The 18,112-nt window shown below is 45.8% G+C and overlaps 1 protein-coding gene across 1 annotated transcript in view; it reads right to left on the bottom strand.

The window, feature by feature from the left end:
• MRPS5 (mitochondrial ribosomal protein S5) overlaps positions 1 to 18,112 on the bottom strand; it is a 640,608-nt gene that overhangs the window by 80,568 nt on the left and 541,928 nt on the right. The window contains exon 6 of the mRNA XM_086927225.1: positions 13,596 to 13,686. Coding sequence (XP_086783351.1) covers positions 13,596 to 13,686 — 91 coding nt within the window. The remainder of the gene's footprint in view (positions 1 to 13,595; positions 13,687 to 18,112) is intronic.

The raw sequence follows: 18,112 nt of genomic DNA on the forward strand, positions 1-18,112 counted from the left end.
TGTCCCCATGGCGGACTGCCGCTCGGAACTTCCCTCGGATCTTGAGGGGGATGTCTTGTCCATATGCAAAGACAGTGATGGGAGTGGGGCTCAGGGCCGGAGGCGTGGCCATGGTTCTGTAGAGCGAGGCGCTCATGAGGTTTATGGACGCTCCTGTGTCCACTACCGCCATTATGTCTTGGTCCGCTACACGGATTGAACATTGAGGGAGCGTTCTAGTGCGACGAGCGGCGGTGCCGATCATGTGTACTTTGTGCACCGATCGTTCTTCTTCCTCGTCATCGTCCATGTCACTGTGGCTCTGCTCGCCTTCCTTCACGGTGTTTACCGCCTGGCGGGGCCTACGGACTTTCTTCGAGCGGCACACTTTCTCGAAATGGTTTGGCTTGCCACATCATGAGCAGCATTGTCCCCTCGCTGGACATTCTGGTGCCGGGTGACGCGGGCCTCCGCAGTATCCACATGAGTGTCCAGATGTCCCACCCTGTGTGTGTGGTGTCTTTTTGTGCCACTTGGGTGGTGTTTGGACTTGAAGCTTGTGGACAGGTTCTACCTTGACGGTTGCTTGCAGTGCGGCCTCCATGTGCGCCGCTCTGGCTTTGGATAATTCCTTCGTGCGGCCGAGAGTTCGAATATCGGCTAGCGGCTTGCCTGACTCCTCCAGTATTCTTTCCTTCAGTTTGACAGAGGCGCAGCCCTGTATGATTTGACCACGGATTTCTTCCGTTACATCTTGGAACCCGCAGAACAGCGCCAGCTTTTTGAGTCTGGTGTGGTAGGTGTCCAATGACTCTTCCGGCAGCTGACGCGCTTGTCTGAATACATAGCGTTCATAGTCCTGGTTGGCCATGGGTGCAAAGTGTGCATTTAGGGCATTTATCAGCGTGTGATGAGTTTTGGGGGTCGCCTCTGTGAGTGTCCGAGCGATGGAGTGTATGTCCTTGCCTCCTAGGTGGAGCACCATGGCTCGCTTTTGTTCCTTGTGGACTTTCGTGGCCTCGAATACTAGGAGTCTGTCCACCCACTCTTTCCATTTCGGGGCGAGTGTCGAGGGCGCACCCTCCACCACAAACGGTTCGATGGGCGGAATCGTGGCCATCGCCCTGGCAGCGCCTGATCAGGCCTTCGACGGGCCGGAACTTCACCTGAGCTGGCGCGCGAAGGGGCCGGACGTGGGCCTCTGCTAGGCACTGGACTACCGGCACCCGGAACCTGGCCGTTCCGTGACCGTGGAGTTCTCCTCAGGGAGCCCGGAAAGGCGTGTGCGACCGGCGCACTTACTACGGGCGAGCAAGGCCAGCGGCGGGACAGGCAGGCGCCGCGTCCGCCAGATGTGTGAGACGAGGCAGGGCGCCGCCCAGATCGTCGTGCCAGACGGACAGAAGCGCGCTTCACGCACATGCCGAGGGGCCAGGTGCGGCGCTGGGTGTGAAACCACCGATGAGAGAGCACGCGGCTTCCTGTCGCGGGTGGGCAATCGTGACGATGCGCACTGCAGGATAGCGCTGAGCAGCACGGCTCACCTGTGATCCCCCAGAGATCGAAGTCTTCCTCCCAAGCGCACCCCCCGGGGGCGTGTGATGCCGTGGGGCACGAGCACCACGAGCCAAAGGACGGGCTCGCGGCCACCGCACGGGACAGCAGGCACACACGCACCCCGAGCGAGGATCCGGCAACCACCCTTGTCGCCAATTGTTGTGTTCTTGAATCAGGGAATGGTAGCCTTAGGGGTAACAACTTGGGGCCTACACTCCAGGGCATCTAGGTCTAACTAGGCCTGACACGTGGCCCTAGAAATAACTGAGACGGACACTGGGAATAACTTCTTGGCTCTCCGTCCGCGCGTCTGACTGCGTACGTGCGTGCGGGGCCTCTCTTTATTATAGCAAGTCACATGACTCAACGTTGCACGCTCATGGCGTCATGGGCGTGCCAGATCCAGGAACATGATTCAGAAAAGGGGGTGGTGATGAACAGAGTGTCTGAATTAAGCAGACCACTCTTACCAAGTCCAAAGATCAGGGCTTGATCCATCACCGTTTTTTAGCTCACTGCACCATCCCAGCTCAGAACTTGGCTATATGCAAATTAGTCTGACCCTGGCCCAGTGCATCATGGGAACAGGGCAGACCAAACTACCAAGCCAATTTTTATACTGGGAACATAACATGAATCCTGGGCCTGCTGGCCGACTCATCTGGACTCCATTTCAGCTTTTCTCTGTGTGGCGCCGATGAGCTTCTGCTGTAAACTCTGATGATCTAACCATCGTCGTGGATTCCTGACATTTCCCGTTGTGATACTGTTTCTGTCAAGGCAGGATTTTGTCCATTTTGAGGTACTTTTGCATTGATTTTGGGGAAGTTCACGTGGTTGAAGCAAATCTTGCGTTGCTTCACGCGCCTCCCCTGCCTGTGACGTCGATTGGAGTCGTTGCCTGACTGGCCTTGCCCCGCGTAATGCTACCTCATTACGTTGTGTGCGGCCATTTTAGATTGCTGCATTTCACTTAATTTTTTTGCAAGGTGCTCAGGTTCCTGGCGAATCCATCAATGAGTTTGTGGGCTCACTCATAACCATAGCTGCCACTTGCAATTATAGGGATGAGATAATCTGCGATCAGTTAATTGAACTTATGTGCAATATAAAGATTCAGGAAAAACTCTTATTTCTGATGATCCAGACTGACATCATATTAGAATAGAATACAACACAGACTTGGACACTGCTCTCACCCTAGCTAAAAGCATTGAGCAGTCTCAGTTTTGTATGAAAGAAATGGGTGGGACAGCGCTATCAAATGAAGTTAAGCTGGTTAGTGCAAAACACAATAACAAACCTGTGAAGGGTGCCAACGCCAGTGTGACTAGCGTTTCTACACCTGCGCCTAATTCATCCAAACCCAAGTTCGAGAAGGCTGATCTATATTGTTTCCATTGTGGGAGCAAGTCAGACCTGGGAAATTGTAACTTTTGTTTTGCTGTAACCCAAACATGTTTCAAATGTGGCAAGAAAGGGCATTTGGCCCGTGTATGTAAGGCTACAGGAACGCACAAGGGGCTGTTGCAAACTGTGAAAACCATGGAAGAGGACTATGCTGATTCTGGGGAGGAAAATGAGTGCAATGAGTTGTTAATGTTGTCCTCTTCGTCCATGCAGTCGGACGGTGTTGTCGAAATAGCTTCCATTGTTTAACCACATAAAAGGAAATCCCCTGTGTGTGCAAAAAGGGTGAACGGCACGAATGTAAGATTTCTTGCCGATTCAGGTTCTCCATTTACTCATCACCGCCAAGGACCTTGAAAGGTTGAGTGATATATCTCGGTGAATCAGTCCAGCATAAAGATCTTTGCGTTTGGTGGAAAAAGAGTGGAGGTCCTTGAAAAGTTTGAGGGAGAGTTATAGTTCAAAGGGGATTTTGCTCGGGGAACAGTATACATTGTTTAGGATGGTGCATATTTATTGGGGTGGGAAGAGCAGGGTGAGCTTGGGATCATCCTGGATTCCAATCATCTGGATATGGTTTTGTCAAAACAAGGAGCTAGACAGTTCTACTCTACCTCTTTGCCTGCCACCCCTGCGCACAGCAGTCATAGTGGGACGCTTATCCGATGATGACTGGATCCAAAGGTTTCCTGAGATTTTTAGTGGTGAGCAGGGGAAACTGAAGGGTTTTCAACACTGTATTGTCCTTAAGGAGGGTGCCAAGGCAGTTGCACACAAGGTGCGCAAGGTACCAAGCAGGAACTTGAGCGGTTGTGCACCATGGGGGTAATTGAGCCTATTGAGGGATCCCAGAGGTTGGCACCCATCGTTTTTGCACGCAAGGCGGACAAGTCTCTCAGGATGTGTGTGGACTTATAAGATCTTAATTTCAACATATGGGTGGATCGCCAACCCCTGCCCAACATCAACGAGATGCTAGCAGCCTTGGAGGGTGCCAGGTACTTCTCACTTGACATTATCTCAGCTTACCACGAGGTGGAATTGTGAAAATACTCTAGACACCTCATGTCCTTTGTCACACCTGAAGGTGCTTTTCGTTATATACGCATGCCGTTTGGATTGGTATCTGCTTCTGCTTCTGCAGTGTTCCAGCGCCTCATGGGGAATCTGTTTAAGAGCACTGCAGGAGTCATGTTTTTCCAAGACAACATTTTTATTTATGGGAAAACCGAGTTAAAGCATGATACTAGGGTCAAGCAAGTGTTGGAGATTATTAGGTCTAGTGGGTTAATGCGGAGGAAGGACAAATGTAAATTTTTCCTGGAAGGTGTAGACTATCTGGATCATCACATTTCCAGTAAGGGGGTCAAACCCAAGGTAAATATTTTAGCTTAATTCCTTCCTAGGGCTGGAGGGCTACTATGCCAAATTTGTGGGCAACTTCTTAGACAGGACGGTGTGTATGCGTGAGCTCATGAAAAAGAATGAAAGGTATGAGTGGACGAATGAGTGTGGTTGCGATTTAAAGCTCCTGAAGGAGGTAATTGTACAGGCACGCCCCCTTACATCAATGACCCTTGTATTGTTACTACGGGTACTAGCAATGTGGGCTTAGGGGCTGTTCTTATGCAGAAGAGAGGTGACGGTAGGGAGAAGACCATCGCTTTTACCTCTAAAGCACTGCGGGCGGAGGATACTTGCTCTACGATTGCAAAAGAGGCCCTAGCCCTGTGGTAGGGTGTACAATATTTTAAGAACTTTTAATGGAGGAACAAATTTGTTCTGAGAACCGACCAGAAACCATTAGTGGATCTTTTTACCACCAAAGGGGGTAGCAGAGCCACTCCAAGCATAGCCAAGTGGCATTACAGACTTAATGAGTTTAACTATCGCTTGGGGTATGTGGCAGGTGTGAAGAATCACGTTGCCAACTGTGTCTAGGTTACCCCTCACGGTGGTTGCTGATGACACTTTGGGGGAGGACCTGGAAATGGTGTGTGATGTAGGTGGAGCGGTGGACACTGTTGAAGGTGGAAGCTAGCTGTTTCAGAGGATGTTGAGATCAGTAGGGTGATGGATTTTATGGTTCATGGTTGGCCCAACAACATGAATTTAGCTCCCGAGCTGATCCCTTTCAAGAGATTAAGCGATGAATTGTCCCTGGTGGATGGAATTCTGCGGAGGGGGGTGGGGTGGGGGGGGTTATTGGTAGTACTGGTGTGCATGCACAAGAAAGTTTTGGATCTAGCTAACAAAGTTCACCTTGGCATTCATGCCATGAAACGTAGAGTTAGAGAGGACTTCTGGTGGCGGAGTGCACAGGTCCATCGAACATTGTGTTCGGGATTGTGGTGAGTGTGTAGTTAGTGACAAAACACAGGTAACTTATCCTTCTCCTATCAATCCCATTGCTGTAAAGAACTCACCTTGGTGCAACCTAGCTTTTCATGTGGCTGGTTCTTTTGGTGTGATGGGAAACTCTCCTAAATATTCCTTGGTGTTGATTGATTATATGTCTAAATGGCCAGAGGTGAGTAATGATAACACATCACAAACTAAATTATATTTTAGCTTTCAAATAAAAAATATGCTTATTACCAAACTCAGTGGCTTGCATTGTCTTGACTAGACTATCACTCCTGGGCACAGTTAGCAAAAGAGACCAGCTCCCCCAACAGACAGGGTTTTGGCAACATCAAGTCAAGAGACTGGATCTCTTGGTTCATGTACTCGGGTCATACCGGGCAATCTTCAATGTACCGCTGTCTGACAGGCAGGTAAGATTCTTCTAGAAAATAAATCTATATACGTTTTCCTCCTTTCACAGGTTGGCTTAGAAGTGAAGTGGTGTAAGAAGGTTTGTTGTTTAAGGGCAAACAGGAAAACCCTTACAGTTTAATTAAATCTAATCCACACTATATTATTCTGAGTTGGATTTACATGCACTCTTAACTTTAACACAGTGTGATTAGAACATGTCTAGCGGCCTAGAGACTGTCAAATTAAAATCCCCACCATCCCTTCCATACCACTGACTAATCTCCATAGTTAAGAGTACAGATGTAATATAATGTCAATAAAGTTACAATCATCTAACTTAGGGCATATATATTCACCAGCCTCAACTGCCGTGCCTCAAGAGTGGTCAACCAGCAATGCTGGTGTAGAAACATTGTCAGTATGCCCGTACCCATCAAGATGACTGTGGATACACAGACAAGAAACATCAAGATTAAATCCCCTCCCAACCCCAATCATTACCCTTTTCCTGACAACCTGCAGAAGAAGTTCAAACCATATGATTAATGTAAACATCATGAATACGTTCCACATGTGAGGGGGACCAGGAAGCAGGGCTTAGCCCTGGGCAGGATGCATAGAATTTTTTTCTACCTTTCGCCACCTGCTATTCAGGTGGAGTAACAACATCATATGTTACCTAAGTGGATGACAGTTAGTGTATAGTAGTATATCAACATATAATCAGTAGAGTGTTCGTTATCAACATATAAATGCAATAAAATTATGTAAATATACATATCTGGGGAACAAACCCAGGATCTGGGCAAGAGATCATGTGTGAATCAGTCGCCACATCAGCAGTGAGGTAGTAGTTGAGTAAAAAGCAGTGTTAGAAGTCTATTGGGTGGAAGCCTGGCTGGTATACTCAAAAGACGGAGGTCTCCGGGTTGACATCCAGGGGAGAGGATGTGGTCTAACCGCTAGGGCGGTTGACCTCAAATCTGGGGAACTGGATTCAAGTCTCGGCAATGACACTGAACATCCGGTGATTCTGGGCAAATCACTTAATCTCCCTGTGGCTAACAAAAATGAAGGTATCCTTGTGTAACGCAACTGGTGCTCATGTAAAGCGATCTGATATCCGATACTTCCGAGCCAAGTTTGTGCTATATAAAACTCTGAAAAATACGTGATGTTCAATAATGCAAGTGCAGTTTACGGCTACATAAATAAGTGAGTAGTGCTATTACACTTCCACCAGAACTTGGCCAAGAACGGCATGGAATATTGAAGTGTTTTAGCCATGAAAATTTTCCAGATCACTGTAAAGAATCCCTTGGGTGAGATCCAGGTAAAATGACACAGGAGAGCAGTTGTATTTAAAGTCTGGTGTCACACTGTTCATTCGCAATATGTAGTCTCTGTAATTTAGGGGTCTCGCTATGATCGGCCTAGGGTTTTGTCTGGGCTTAGATTTGGGAGTCAAAGAGTGATGTGCACTTTCCACTATAAGGATAGCTGAGAAAGTCTTGTGACTAAACAATTTATCCAGCAAATCCTCCACAAATAGCTCCATGTTGTCGCTTCTCAAAGATTCAGGGATATCTACTATCCATATTTTGTTTGGTTTGGATCTGCCTTCCAAATCCCTCTTTTGGCCTTTATTACTCTCAGTTCACGTATAGTAGAGAAGAGGGCAAGTTCTGATCTGTTCTGCGTGTCCTCCACATCTGATACTCTCCCTCCTGCTTGCATAAGTCTAGACTCATACTTATCAACTCGTCCCTGAAATTCATCCGTTTTAGAAGCGAGTGTGTCTAATGTGCTGTCAATGGAACGCAAACTGTCTTTAATTTATTTTTCAAAAGAGTGGCAATGTCCATGTCTTGGGTTTCATGTTGCAGAATCCTGACCCTTTGCCTGCACTGTGGAGTGCCTATTATCAAAGTGAAGCTTGATCGGCTTATGGTCATCCTTCTAAGTAATACAAAACGTATGCAGTTCCTGGGGCGAGGGAAGGACGGGAGGATCTAGGTCAGGGTCACCGAGACAGCAGATGAGGGGATCTGATTGCTCAGAAGCAAGAGCGCTCACACACCTGTGTAGGTGTCATGTTTCTCCATGGGGCAGCTCCTTAATTGGCTGTTGCTGCAATGACCAACGGGCCCCTCGTCGGGGCTCTTTTTCCTTGAGGTCTTTTGAGCAAGAAATGCCAATGTGAGGTGTAGAGTGGAGGTGCTCTAGGTGTAGATTGGGGTCATGTGATAATGTTACATACATTTTCCCCAACCACAAGTAGATTAGGTTTCATTTTGAGTTCTGAATAATTGCCCAAATCAATAGCGACAGTTGAGGCAAGAAACATGTTGACCTACACACACACTATTTTATGACTGGGTAGGACGATTACTTCCACATTCAGCCACCTATTATCTTTTAATTATAACAAGAGAACCCACCTATTGAATTTAATTGGGTATCTATTAGCTATTTTTAAACTCCTAATTCCCATTGCAGCAATCTACACCTAGAGCCCCTACACCTCACATCGGCTTCTCTTGCTCAAAAGATCTCTGGCAAAGGGGGCCCATTGCTCTAGAGGGGCACGTTGGGCATTGCTGCTCCAGTCCAATGAGGGGCTGCCTGGTGATGAAGCATGATACCCACACGGGTGTGTGAGGGCTCTTGCTTCTGAGCCATCAGATCCCCTGATCTGGTGTCTCAGTTTCCCTGACCCAGATTCCCCCCGTTCTTCCCTCTCCCCGGGAACTGCATATCTTTTGTATAACTTAGTATCCTATGGAGCTTGTATGCTGGAACTTAAAGAACTCCTAGTCCCCCTCTATGTTCAGCTAAGGTCAGCCTTTCCCAGGTTTCAGAATGCAATAATTTATCTTGCTCACCTAGGGCATGACAATGTTATGTTATGTTAATATGATTTGTAAAGCGCATGGCTGCCACAGGGACGGGGCTTCACAGTGCTGACCACAGTAGATTGGCATTGGGATGGGCTACCATGAGTGCAGTAATAAAGCCCCAGCTGTGCCAAAGACAGTGGTGTGCAGTGGTGTAGCTACAGCAAAGTGTATTATGGTCCTAGGTGCAGTACAGAAGAAAGAGCACAGAGATATTGCCACAGTGTAGTTGGGATGAAACGTCCAGTAGTGCAAAGTTCCACTTAGGGGTTAGATGATAGTAGAAGGCAGCAGAGAGGGAGCGTGGCCATTCGTCTCCTTGCATTCAGCAGGCCAGAACATTACCCCCTCCCTGCTCCAGAAGCCTCCAGCCAAGGCAATCAGAACACTTCTGTGCACAATTTGTGCAGGGAATCACTAGACTGCATCCCATACCAGAGGCAGGGGTCACGATATGAAGAGTGGGAGAGGGTCACAGTTCAGCCCAGCTGATGCACCCTGTCATCCAGATACTGAACCGGTGGGGGGAGCAAAGATGCAGTGCAAGGTCCCCCTCAGGGGTGCAGAAATCATGGGACGGCTGCCCAGCTGCATTTGTAGGACTCGATAGGCCATGGAAACGCATCTACGTGGTTCCCACCTCCTAAAGGGGCCTGCCATGTTTTAGAGACAGCGGGACCAAGGCCAAAGGTCTCAGGGAAAGAGACATCCACAAGCGACCATGCCCTCAGAAGGCTCTGAGATAACCATGGGCTGGAGACAAACTCCAATGAGCGGGAAGTCAATGTGCAGTGAAGTGCAGAGCATAAAGCCCAATGGATTCCAAATCTCTCACCCCAGTGGGAGGGGGAGCTCACAGCAATCTCCACCCCGGGGTCCAAACGTCGCTCCAGCTCATGGCAACAGTGGTACCAGGCCTAGACTGCCCCAATCCGCAAGTTGCCAATTCACCTGAAGCATGGATCCAGGCTGCTGCAGCATTGCTCCTCAGTGCACCAGAACACTGGACCCCCTGCTGCGGTAGTCAGAGGCCTCTTGGCTCAGGTCCTTTAATTGTTGAGACTGCATGCTGCAAGCCGGGAATCAGGCCACACTACAGAACCACACCATAGTCTCACCACTGCAGCAATGGGTATGCCAGCATCCACTCTCCTCCTCGCTCCAAACCAGTCGCCAACCAGCCTGGCAATTTCAGGTAGGTAGAGGCCTTCCCCTTCTATAGTGGCTACAGTGCGACCTTTTTTGAAGTGGGCCGCTGGAGCTCCAACCTAGGCTCGCTGGCGCGCTACCCCTCCCCCTTTGCTGCATTCGATTCTTGATGTTATCCAGCATTGCTATCTGCTGATTACTTACCTTCCTGCATTCACCACAATTCTGGTATTTCTTTTCTGGACCTAATAAATTAAAAGCTCTGATCTACCACTTCAATGTCCTACCATAGCTTTTCACTTTCCATGGTAGTCATTTACATACAAGTCAATTATCCATCCGTCTTGTGGTACCCGGTAAATAATCACCGAGTGTGCATACACTATTGTAACCTTAGAAGGACAGACCTATGTAATTTCACAAAAAACATGACCAATCCAATTCCCTTATGAGACCTTTTGGGGACACTGTAAATATTTTATCTACCATGACTCAAGCAGGAATATGCCTCCATCTCCACCACACTCATTCCAGAATAATTTAAGTACTCGAAATGTTGATTGGCTCACATGATGATTCAGCTCAAAATAAACGTATTGCTGTTGGCGATTTCAGGGTGCATGGACGGGCATTATTTTGGTGTCCCTTTAGTCTACATTAACATCAGGCAATAACAACATGTAAAGATGCATCCACAGATTACAATATGATTTATAGCATTTCATCCTAATTTCATTTGTCTAGACCCTTAAGACACCCAGTCACTACTTTCTCAATAGTTCCCAAATTAAAGAGACAAACTATGGGGCATGTAACTTTCTTGGTACAAACTCACACTTAATAGAATGTCTTTCCAATCCAGTTATGCTCTTTATCCTAATTCAAGACATTTCTCGAGCACCTAAACCATGGCTATGTTCAGCTGCTTCAAACGAAAATGAAAGAGCTGGAGCATGAGTTCTGCTGCTCCTTTTTCCAGTGCCATGCAACCAAATAGCTGAAAGTAACTGTGTAATCATATTTTATGATAATATATAAGGGAATGCTTAGCCACAAGAGAGCGTGTAGTGTTGTGTTCCAGTGTCTTTCATATCGGCCCAGCTACATGTATTTTACAAACGGCTTTGTCTAGATGTATTATTCGAAACTCTGTGTCAAACACGTTGCACAAATACATTGTGAGGTAAGGGACACGCAGCAACTTACTTCAAATCAATAGTAAATAAGCATTGGAAATGCAATAGGTCTCGCATTAGAAAAGTTGGAGCTATTGGTCTTGTAAATGACAAATATTTTATTTATGTGTTGGTTTTTAAAATAGCTAAATTGATAGCTTTGTCATTTACAATGCCAATAGTTATAACTTTGGAGAATGTCAGTACTAAATATTTTTCAAGCATTTAGGTGGCAACAATTGCCTGCTTTGGCAACAAAAAAAGTTAGGGTTTTGGGATTAACAGCAGAAGGATTAAAATACCAAAACATATCCCAAAGTGTTCAAAAAGCAATAAATAGCAGCCAGTTCATAAGCAAAGTATAATCCAATATCCAGCTTCAATAGAGAGTTCAGTTTGAAATTAGCAGCAAGGGAAGGTAATGACAGGGCATATCCTATTCTGTACATAAATACGTCCAGCCGTGAAACTGAAAGCACGGCCGGCCGGCAGTGATGCCAATTGTAACATGCAAATTCAAATGAAACACTGTGCGTGAAGTGGAGGGAGCTGAATGGGGATCTTAACAAATGCCTTTAAACCTTGTCTGTAAGCTACCAGAGTATAGGCACTTACAGTTGCCAATATGGTGACAAAATGGGAATGGGTGGCTGCATTTTGCCCTCGGCTCCTACTGGGGCTAATGTTGAAGCAGGCGCAGTAGTGATAGAGGTGGAGGGCTAGGCAAACAGTGAGTTGCGCTTTCATTTAAAGCTAGTTTGGAGATCTTAAAACTTGTGCTACGGATGCAAATGAGGTTTCCATGTATTTAACATAATAATGCGGCTTTAGAAAAAAATTGTACTAATGCGTCACAAAATGCGGTAATACCACTTAACTGCGGGGAATGCCCGTTAGCATCAATGAAACGCTGGTGTCAATTTCACACATTTAAATGAAGAAAGGAATGCAGACTCAGTGCGTCTGTGTGTTATTGCTCCTTTCCTTCTGAATTATGTGTAATATTTCATTTACCAGTTCTGGTAATCCAGTGGCAGGAACAATAGAGAGGATGTGGCATAATGGCAAGAGCGGTCGAACTCGAAGCTGGGGAGCCGGGTTCGAGTCTTGGCAGGGACGCTCAACATCCTGTGATTCGGGGAAACTCACTTAATCTCGTGTAAAGCGCTCTGATACTTTCTGGTTGAGTGCGCGCTATATAAAACGTCCACAAAAATGAATAAAAATGGCATTTCCTCAGATGCCCGACATACTGTGAATGCTCGCCTCTGCGGTTAGACAGGCATTGGTACAAGAGTGCTTCAGTAGTCTGGGCTAAGGTGTAATGTTGCTGGCTGCTTTCAATTGGTCCCTGGCTTCGAGCGGAGCAGGGAGAGCGGCCTTTAAAGTGCCGGCCGTGAAACTGAAAGCACGGCTGGCCGGCCGTGATGCCAATTGTAACATGCAAATTCAAATGAAACACTGTGCGTGAAGTGGAGGGAGCTGAATGGGGATCTTAACAGATGCCTTTAAACCTTGTCTGTAAGCTACCAGAGTATAGGCACTTATAGTTGCCAATATGGTGGTAAGTGTTAAGGGCAAAATGGGAATGGGTGGCTGCATTTTGCCCTCGGCTCCTACTGGGGCTAATGTTGAAGCAGGCGCGCCCATTCTCGCACCCTCTGGATTCAAAAGCAAGCACTGAATATAACATCCAGGCTCCTGTCTGCCCTGACGGGGACTCGTCTCCTAAGAAACCTCCGTCTTCACAGAGCGCCTCTAGCAATGCCTGGCAACACAGACGGTGTCAAGAAGAAACAATCACACTGGACAAACGCAGCACGTTACCAGGCAGGGCCAGCCGTGTCTGAGCTCTGCACCAATTGTAATAACAGAGGGTGTTACTACCTACACATCTCAAACACATAACGTCCAGACGTAGTGGCAAATCCACATGAAACAAGACGGAGGGAAGAGGAGGGGGAGGATAAATGCGACATGGCGGGCAGGGGAGGGGGCGGAGCAGGTAAAAAAAAAAACAAGACGGAGGGAAGGCAGAGAAGGGGAAGGGGAAGAGAAATGCGACACGGCGGGCAGGGGAGGGGGCCGAGCGGGGAGAGCGGCGATGAGGGTGTGAAGCAGCAGGGGCCTTTGAAGTGAAGCTAAGCTTCACTTCAAAGGTGTGGGAGGAGTGCTGCTGGGGACCAGATGGCGATTTGATGATGTGCACGCGCATTTTAGGTCAATGCGCTTGCGCATTGACCTAAAAGCGCACGGGCACAGCACCAAATCGCCAGTTGGGATACTAGTTGGGTAAAGTCTGTTTAAGTCGCTATAGTCTCGCTCTGCTCAATGCGCATGCGCATTGAGAGGCGAGACCTAATAAAGTAAGCAACTGAGAAGTCTCTTCGCTATTTCGCACCAACCACCTCAACACGTATGTCAAAATCTTTCGTATTTTAGACAGCAAATGACTGGTCGAACACACACGAAATTACTAATTTGCATTGACATTGAAACTTAAAAAGTTATCCAAATTTGGGGTCTGGGGCATGGCAGGCTGAAGGCTGCCCCACATTTTCCATGATGCAAATGCTTCCAAAGGAATTTGGAGTTCCGTTTATAATCATATGACCACGACAAAGTAATCATTGTCAAACTCATTTAACCAAAAAAAACATTCACTCACCTGCAGCACCATTTCCATTTCCCACCACCACCAGTGCACTCACAGATTTTTTCCTTCCTTCCTTGGCAGTCATATTAAATACATTTTTCAACTGTAAAAAAGAAAGAACAAACATTGTAAAATTAGTATTTCTATTATTAGTTCAATTACATAATCGAAAAGTGCTGTAGTATTTCTTTGGTAGTCACATTAAATGCATTTTTCAACAGAAAAAAATAAAGACCCTTAACTGCAAAATGAATGTTTCTATTATTCGTTCAAATAAACAAGCGAAACGTGTTGTAGTGTGTACAGTGCAGAATAACTTTAACAACGCACAGTAATCTAATTTTGGGGCCTTTTTAAGAATTGTCAATGCACCAAACTGGTTTAATATCATTCCATACTAGTGAAGGACAACTACAATGGTTCAGATACAAATTGCTATTGAAACAAATATTTGCAAAGCCAATGGGTCTGGTCTTTAATATGTGTCCGCAGAGCATTAGCATTTGTCAATAGTCATGGATGGGTGGGAGTCCATCTCAAAATGCTTTTCTCATATTTTGCTGTTAGCTTACGTTTCAGAGATGACCTACGTATTGAAAGTAACACATCAACCATCATCGACCTGTAAACCAAAGTTTGTAAACACAATTCTAAGATGGCCACACATGCACGGCCCACGTCTTTGAACGTTTTTGACATATTTTGTCTTTTTCCTTTTTAGTGTTTTAAGGTGGCCGACAGATTTAGAAGCAATGTGTCCTCCAGCTGAGATCTGCCAACAGCTTGCCAATACCTATTCATTAAACATTCCAAGATTAACCAACTAGTGTTGTACAAAGCTAGGCAAGAATTGAGAAGCATTGAGAAAACGGGATCACCTGGTTTATGCAGTGCTTTTGTTGGCTGTCGGTGCCACGGCCTTGGAATCACTGGAGATCACAGTCTGTGTCTGGAGAGTGAAGGGCATGTGCGCAATAGCAAAAGGAACATAGGGGTGGGGGTTTTAGCTGTTGCATCTGACGTCATGGTGCCCTTGAAGCTTTTAGAGCAGCAGGACGACCCGGAAGAGATCGTTATACATATAGGGGAAGGACTACCATGTTGATTCAGAGAGAAACGCCGTATTTTAAGATAGATGCTGCTGTTTTGTTTTAAGGGTTTCAGTAAATACATTTATAATTTGTATGTATTATTTGTTCATGAAAAGAGAACAACGGAGAAGGGAAGAGACGAGGACAAGCACAAAGCCGGATGTTTTCTACAGGCTGACTCGGGAGCTGCTTCAGGCTATTTTATTACCTCATGTGTGGCATGAAAGTAGTGGCGGTATTTGTATTTTACAACAGAACATACTAAATAAAAAAAGCGGATTAGGGAGAAAGGCAATCTTTGTTTTTTAGGGTGCTACAATACACTGACGTAAACAAAATTGTGTCAGATAAAAAAAATGTGATTAGGAAGCCCGATGTCACTACAGCCTCTGTGACAACGGGTTACATAGCTCATTTCAGGCACTGCTTCTAGTGATGAATGAAATATCCAGTTGCTGAATTCGCCTCTGCAAAACCACTTGCGCACAGACTTCCTGGAAGCACCACAGCTCCGTGAAGTCCCTTAGATGGTGGTGTGCAGTGGATCATGCTGACCACTGAAGGGGACTACTTTTAAGGTAGCAAAAATCTGGCGCTCAAAGTGAAAGAAGCCAGCAGCTTAATTGGGCTGACCCATTAATATATGCTCTGGTGGACAGAAAAAGTAAATATCAATTTAACAGACCAATAGATAGAGGCCACTGGTTAAAAGTCCCTGAAAGTATTTATATCATTCATCATATATTTTTAAAACCAATAGTCAGGAGCGAGCCAAAGCCTAAATAACTGAAAGGCTGAACCCACCCCCCAGGAATGGGAGCATAGAAATGCCTGCTATTCAACTGGCTGGTGGAAGTAGGCCTCACAGTGAGCCCATCTGAATTTTTTAGAACACTTAAGAGCGTGGTTTAACAAAAATCATTCCTTTGGCCATTATTGAAATGATGTCGAATAACACAAATCTGTAAACCAGTCTGTTTAGAAGTCTTAGTCCTTACAATCTTAGCTTGGTATTCCTCTGAACTTGTTGCCTTTACTCCCTCATTTGTAGCTGTATTATTTTTTGACATTAGGATTCTGTGCCCTTTACTCATGCTAATTAGTACTAAAGTGCTTGTGCTCTCCCCTTAAACATGGTAATATTGGCCCACACCTAATTGGCACATTTAAAGCACTTTTAAGTCTATAATACATAGTACTGCCTGTAAATTAAATGCTACTAGTGGGCAGCAGCACCCATTTTGTCACCAACTAAAGTAGAACTTTAAAGCTTGTCCCAGACCTGCTACTGAAGCCTGTAGTGCAGTTATAAACTGCCATTTCGACTTGGCAAAAAAAAACCTCTTGCCAGGCCAACACCTTTTTTTGTAATTATGTAGGCGGTAACCACCCCTACGGACAGGGTGCATGGTACTTAAAAAGTACTACATATTGATTTACGTTTTACATGTCATGGCAGTGAAAAACTCCTAAATTCACTTTTGAAAAAGACTAGTACTGGTTTGCTATATTACACTTAAGTGCTCAATTCAAATTGTGAGCAGATGGAGAAATTGTGTTCATATTCAAATGGATTGCAATTTAAAATCCTCTTTAATGGTAACGTCGGATTGTAAGTTACTAGTTTGAAACCACTTTTAGAAATTTGACATGTTCCTGCTCAAACCAACTGTGTCTTTCAGCCAGTCAAGTAACTGTGAATGACTCTGCTGTTGTGGGTTGTGTACTGCTTCCAGACCATGAGACAAAGAAAAGTAGCTTATGTCGGAGGTAAAATGGTCTTCCTGACATGCTGGCTGGGGAGGCGCTGTTCCCTGCCCAGATTACACTTCAAAGTGTCCTGTCTGCAACACACACGAGAGAACCAGACACCAGGCCTGCCCTTGCCACCCTAGAATATTTGGGGCCAGAGGAAAGGGGAGAACTGGCCAGAACCAGTTTTGGGAGAAGGTTAGGGAATTCTTCCAACACAAAAGCTGGTACCAAGTATAAAAATGGGACCTTCAGAACCTATCTACAGAGCACTGCTGGACCTGTGGAAGATTCAGAAGAAAGACTGCCATCCTATCTGAAGAAAGAAGATTGGACCTGCTTGCCTTGAACCCAGGCAGGCTCCCTAGAAGTGATTCCAAGGGTCAGTTGACTGACCTCCTATTTGAGTTACCAGAACATAACAAGCTTTCGGAGGCCTTCCATGCTTTTCAGCTCACCAGACCAAAATTGAACTGGCATGGGCCCCTCGTCTGTCCTCTGTGAGAGTGAGTTCTGACCCTTCAAGTGCATTCCTCAAAGTCCTGGACCCTTGGCTGGAGTAAGAGTGTCCTCCTCCCCGCTCAACTTAAAGTTTCACCAGATCCAAAGCAGACCAACGCAACAACTTGCATCATAGCACCTCACAGCTCATGATCGGAGGCTAAACCAGAACTAGTGCAGAGTGCCACAGACTGATGCAGGAACTCGCATCACAGCTCCTAATCAGCTGCCTCACAGAAACTGATGAACCACAAAACGACGAAGGACCTTGCAGTGCCTCAATCAAGGACAAAAAGTACAACTCCCAGCGGGGCAAACTCTGTTTCAGGCACTCGCTCCTTTGTGACGGCCTGAGCCTGTGACTTTGAGCCAGTCCAGTGTTTTAAGGTAATAAACCACAGTTGGTGCTTTGTGCCTAAAGCTCTAAAAATTCATATTTCCTGTTTCACTGATTGCAATTTTGTTGATTTGGTGTCATTTCATTTATTAAAGATTACACAATTTTTCTAAATTTATTTGGGATTTTTTGGTGTTGTATTTTCACGTTATCACAGTTTGTGTGCTGCACAAACACATTACACATTGCCTCCATGTTAAACCTGACTGTAGAGGGTTGAGCAAAGGTTAATTTAGTGGCTTTTGGGGTTCACTTTGGCAAGGATTGTGTTTAATATTTGAGTGGGACATCCTCCTGTCTGAACTAATAACCAGATTTCTTGCAAGAAAGATTAACTTGTTGCTTCAATTTTTTTCATAGAGATATTTTACTGATGTTCCATTAATTCAGATCATTACATCACAACACATTTAACTGTGATTAAAAATCATTACATCGAGCAGAGTATCTAAACATAATATTCAATTAATTAAAACCATTTCATCGCAGCACCTATAATTATACTTAAATTCATTACCTAAAGCTAAACCTGGCATCACCATAGATTATATTCATCCGCACTCCCCCAGCGAACCCCTAAATGTGCGTTACTGCCTTGATCTTACCGGGCCCCTGTGGGTATCAGTTCTGCAATAGCCACCCAGGCCGAAAGTGCTTCATACCTGAAGTGCTTTGTGTGACAAGGCTGTGCCTCTGGGTGTTGCCTGACTTATGTTGTATTATCCTCCAATAAGGCCATCTTTGTACTGGCACTCAATAGTTGAAGTAGTTTGTAAATTAGATGGGTA

This window comes from Lissotriton vulgaris, chromosome 6 (assembly GCF_964263255.1).
Source record: "Lissotriton vulgaris chromosome 6, aLisVul1.2, whole genome shotgun sequence".
In the NCBI taxonomy this organism is placed as follows: Eukaryota; Metazoa; Chordata; class Amphibia; order Caudata; family Salamandridae; genus Lissotriton; species Lissotriton vulgaris.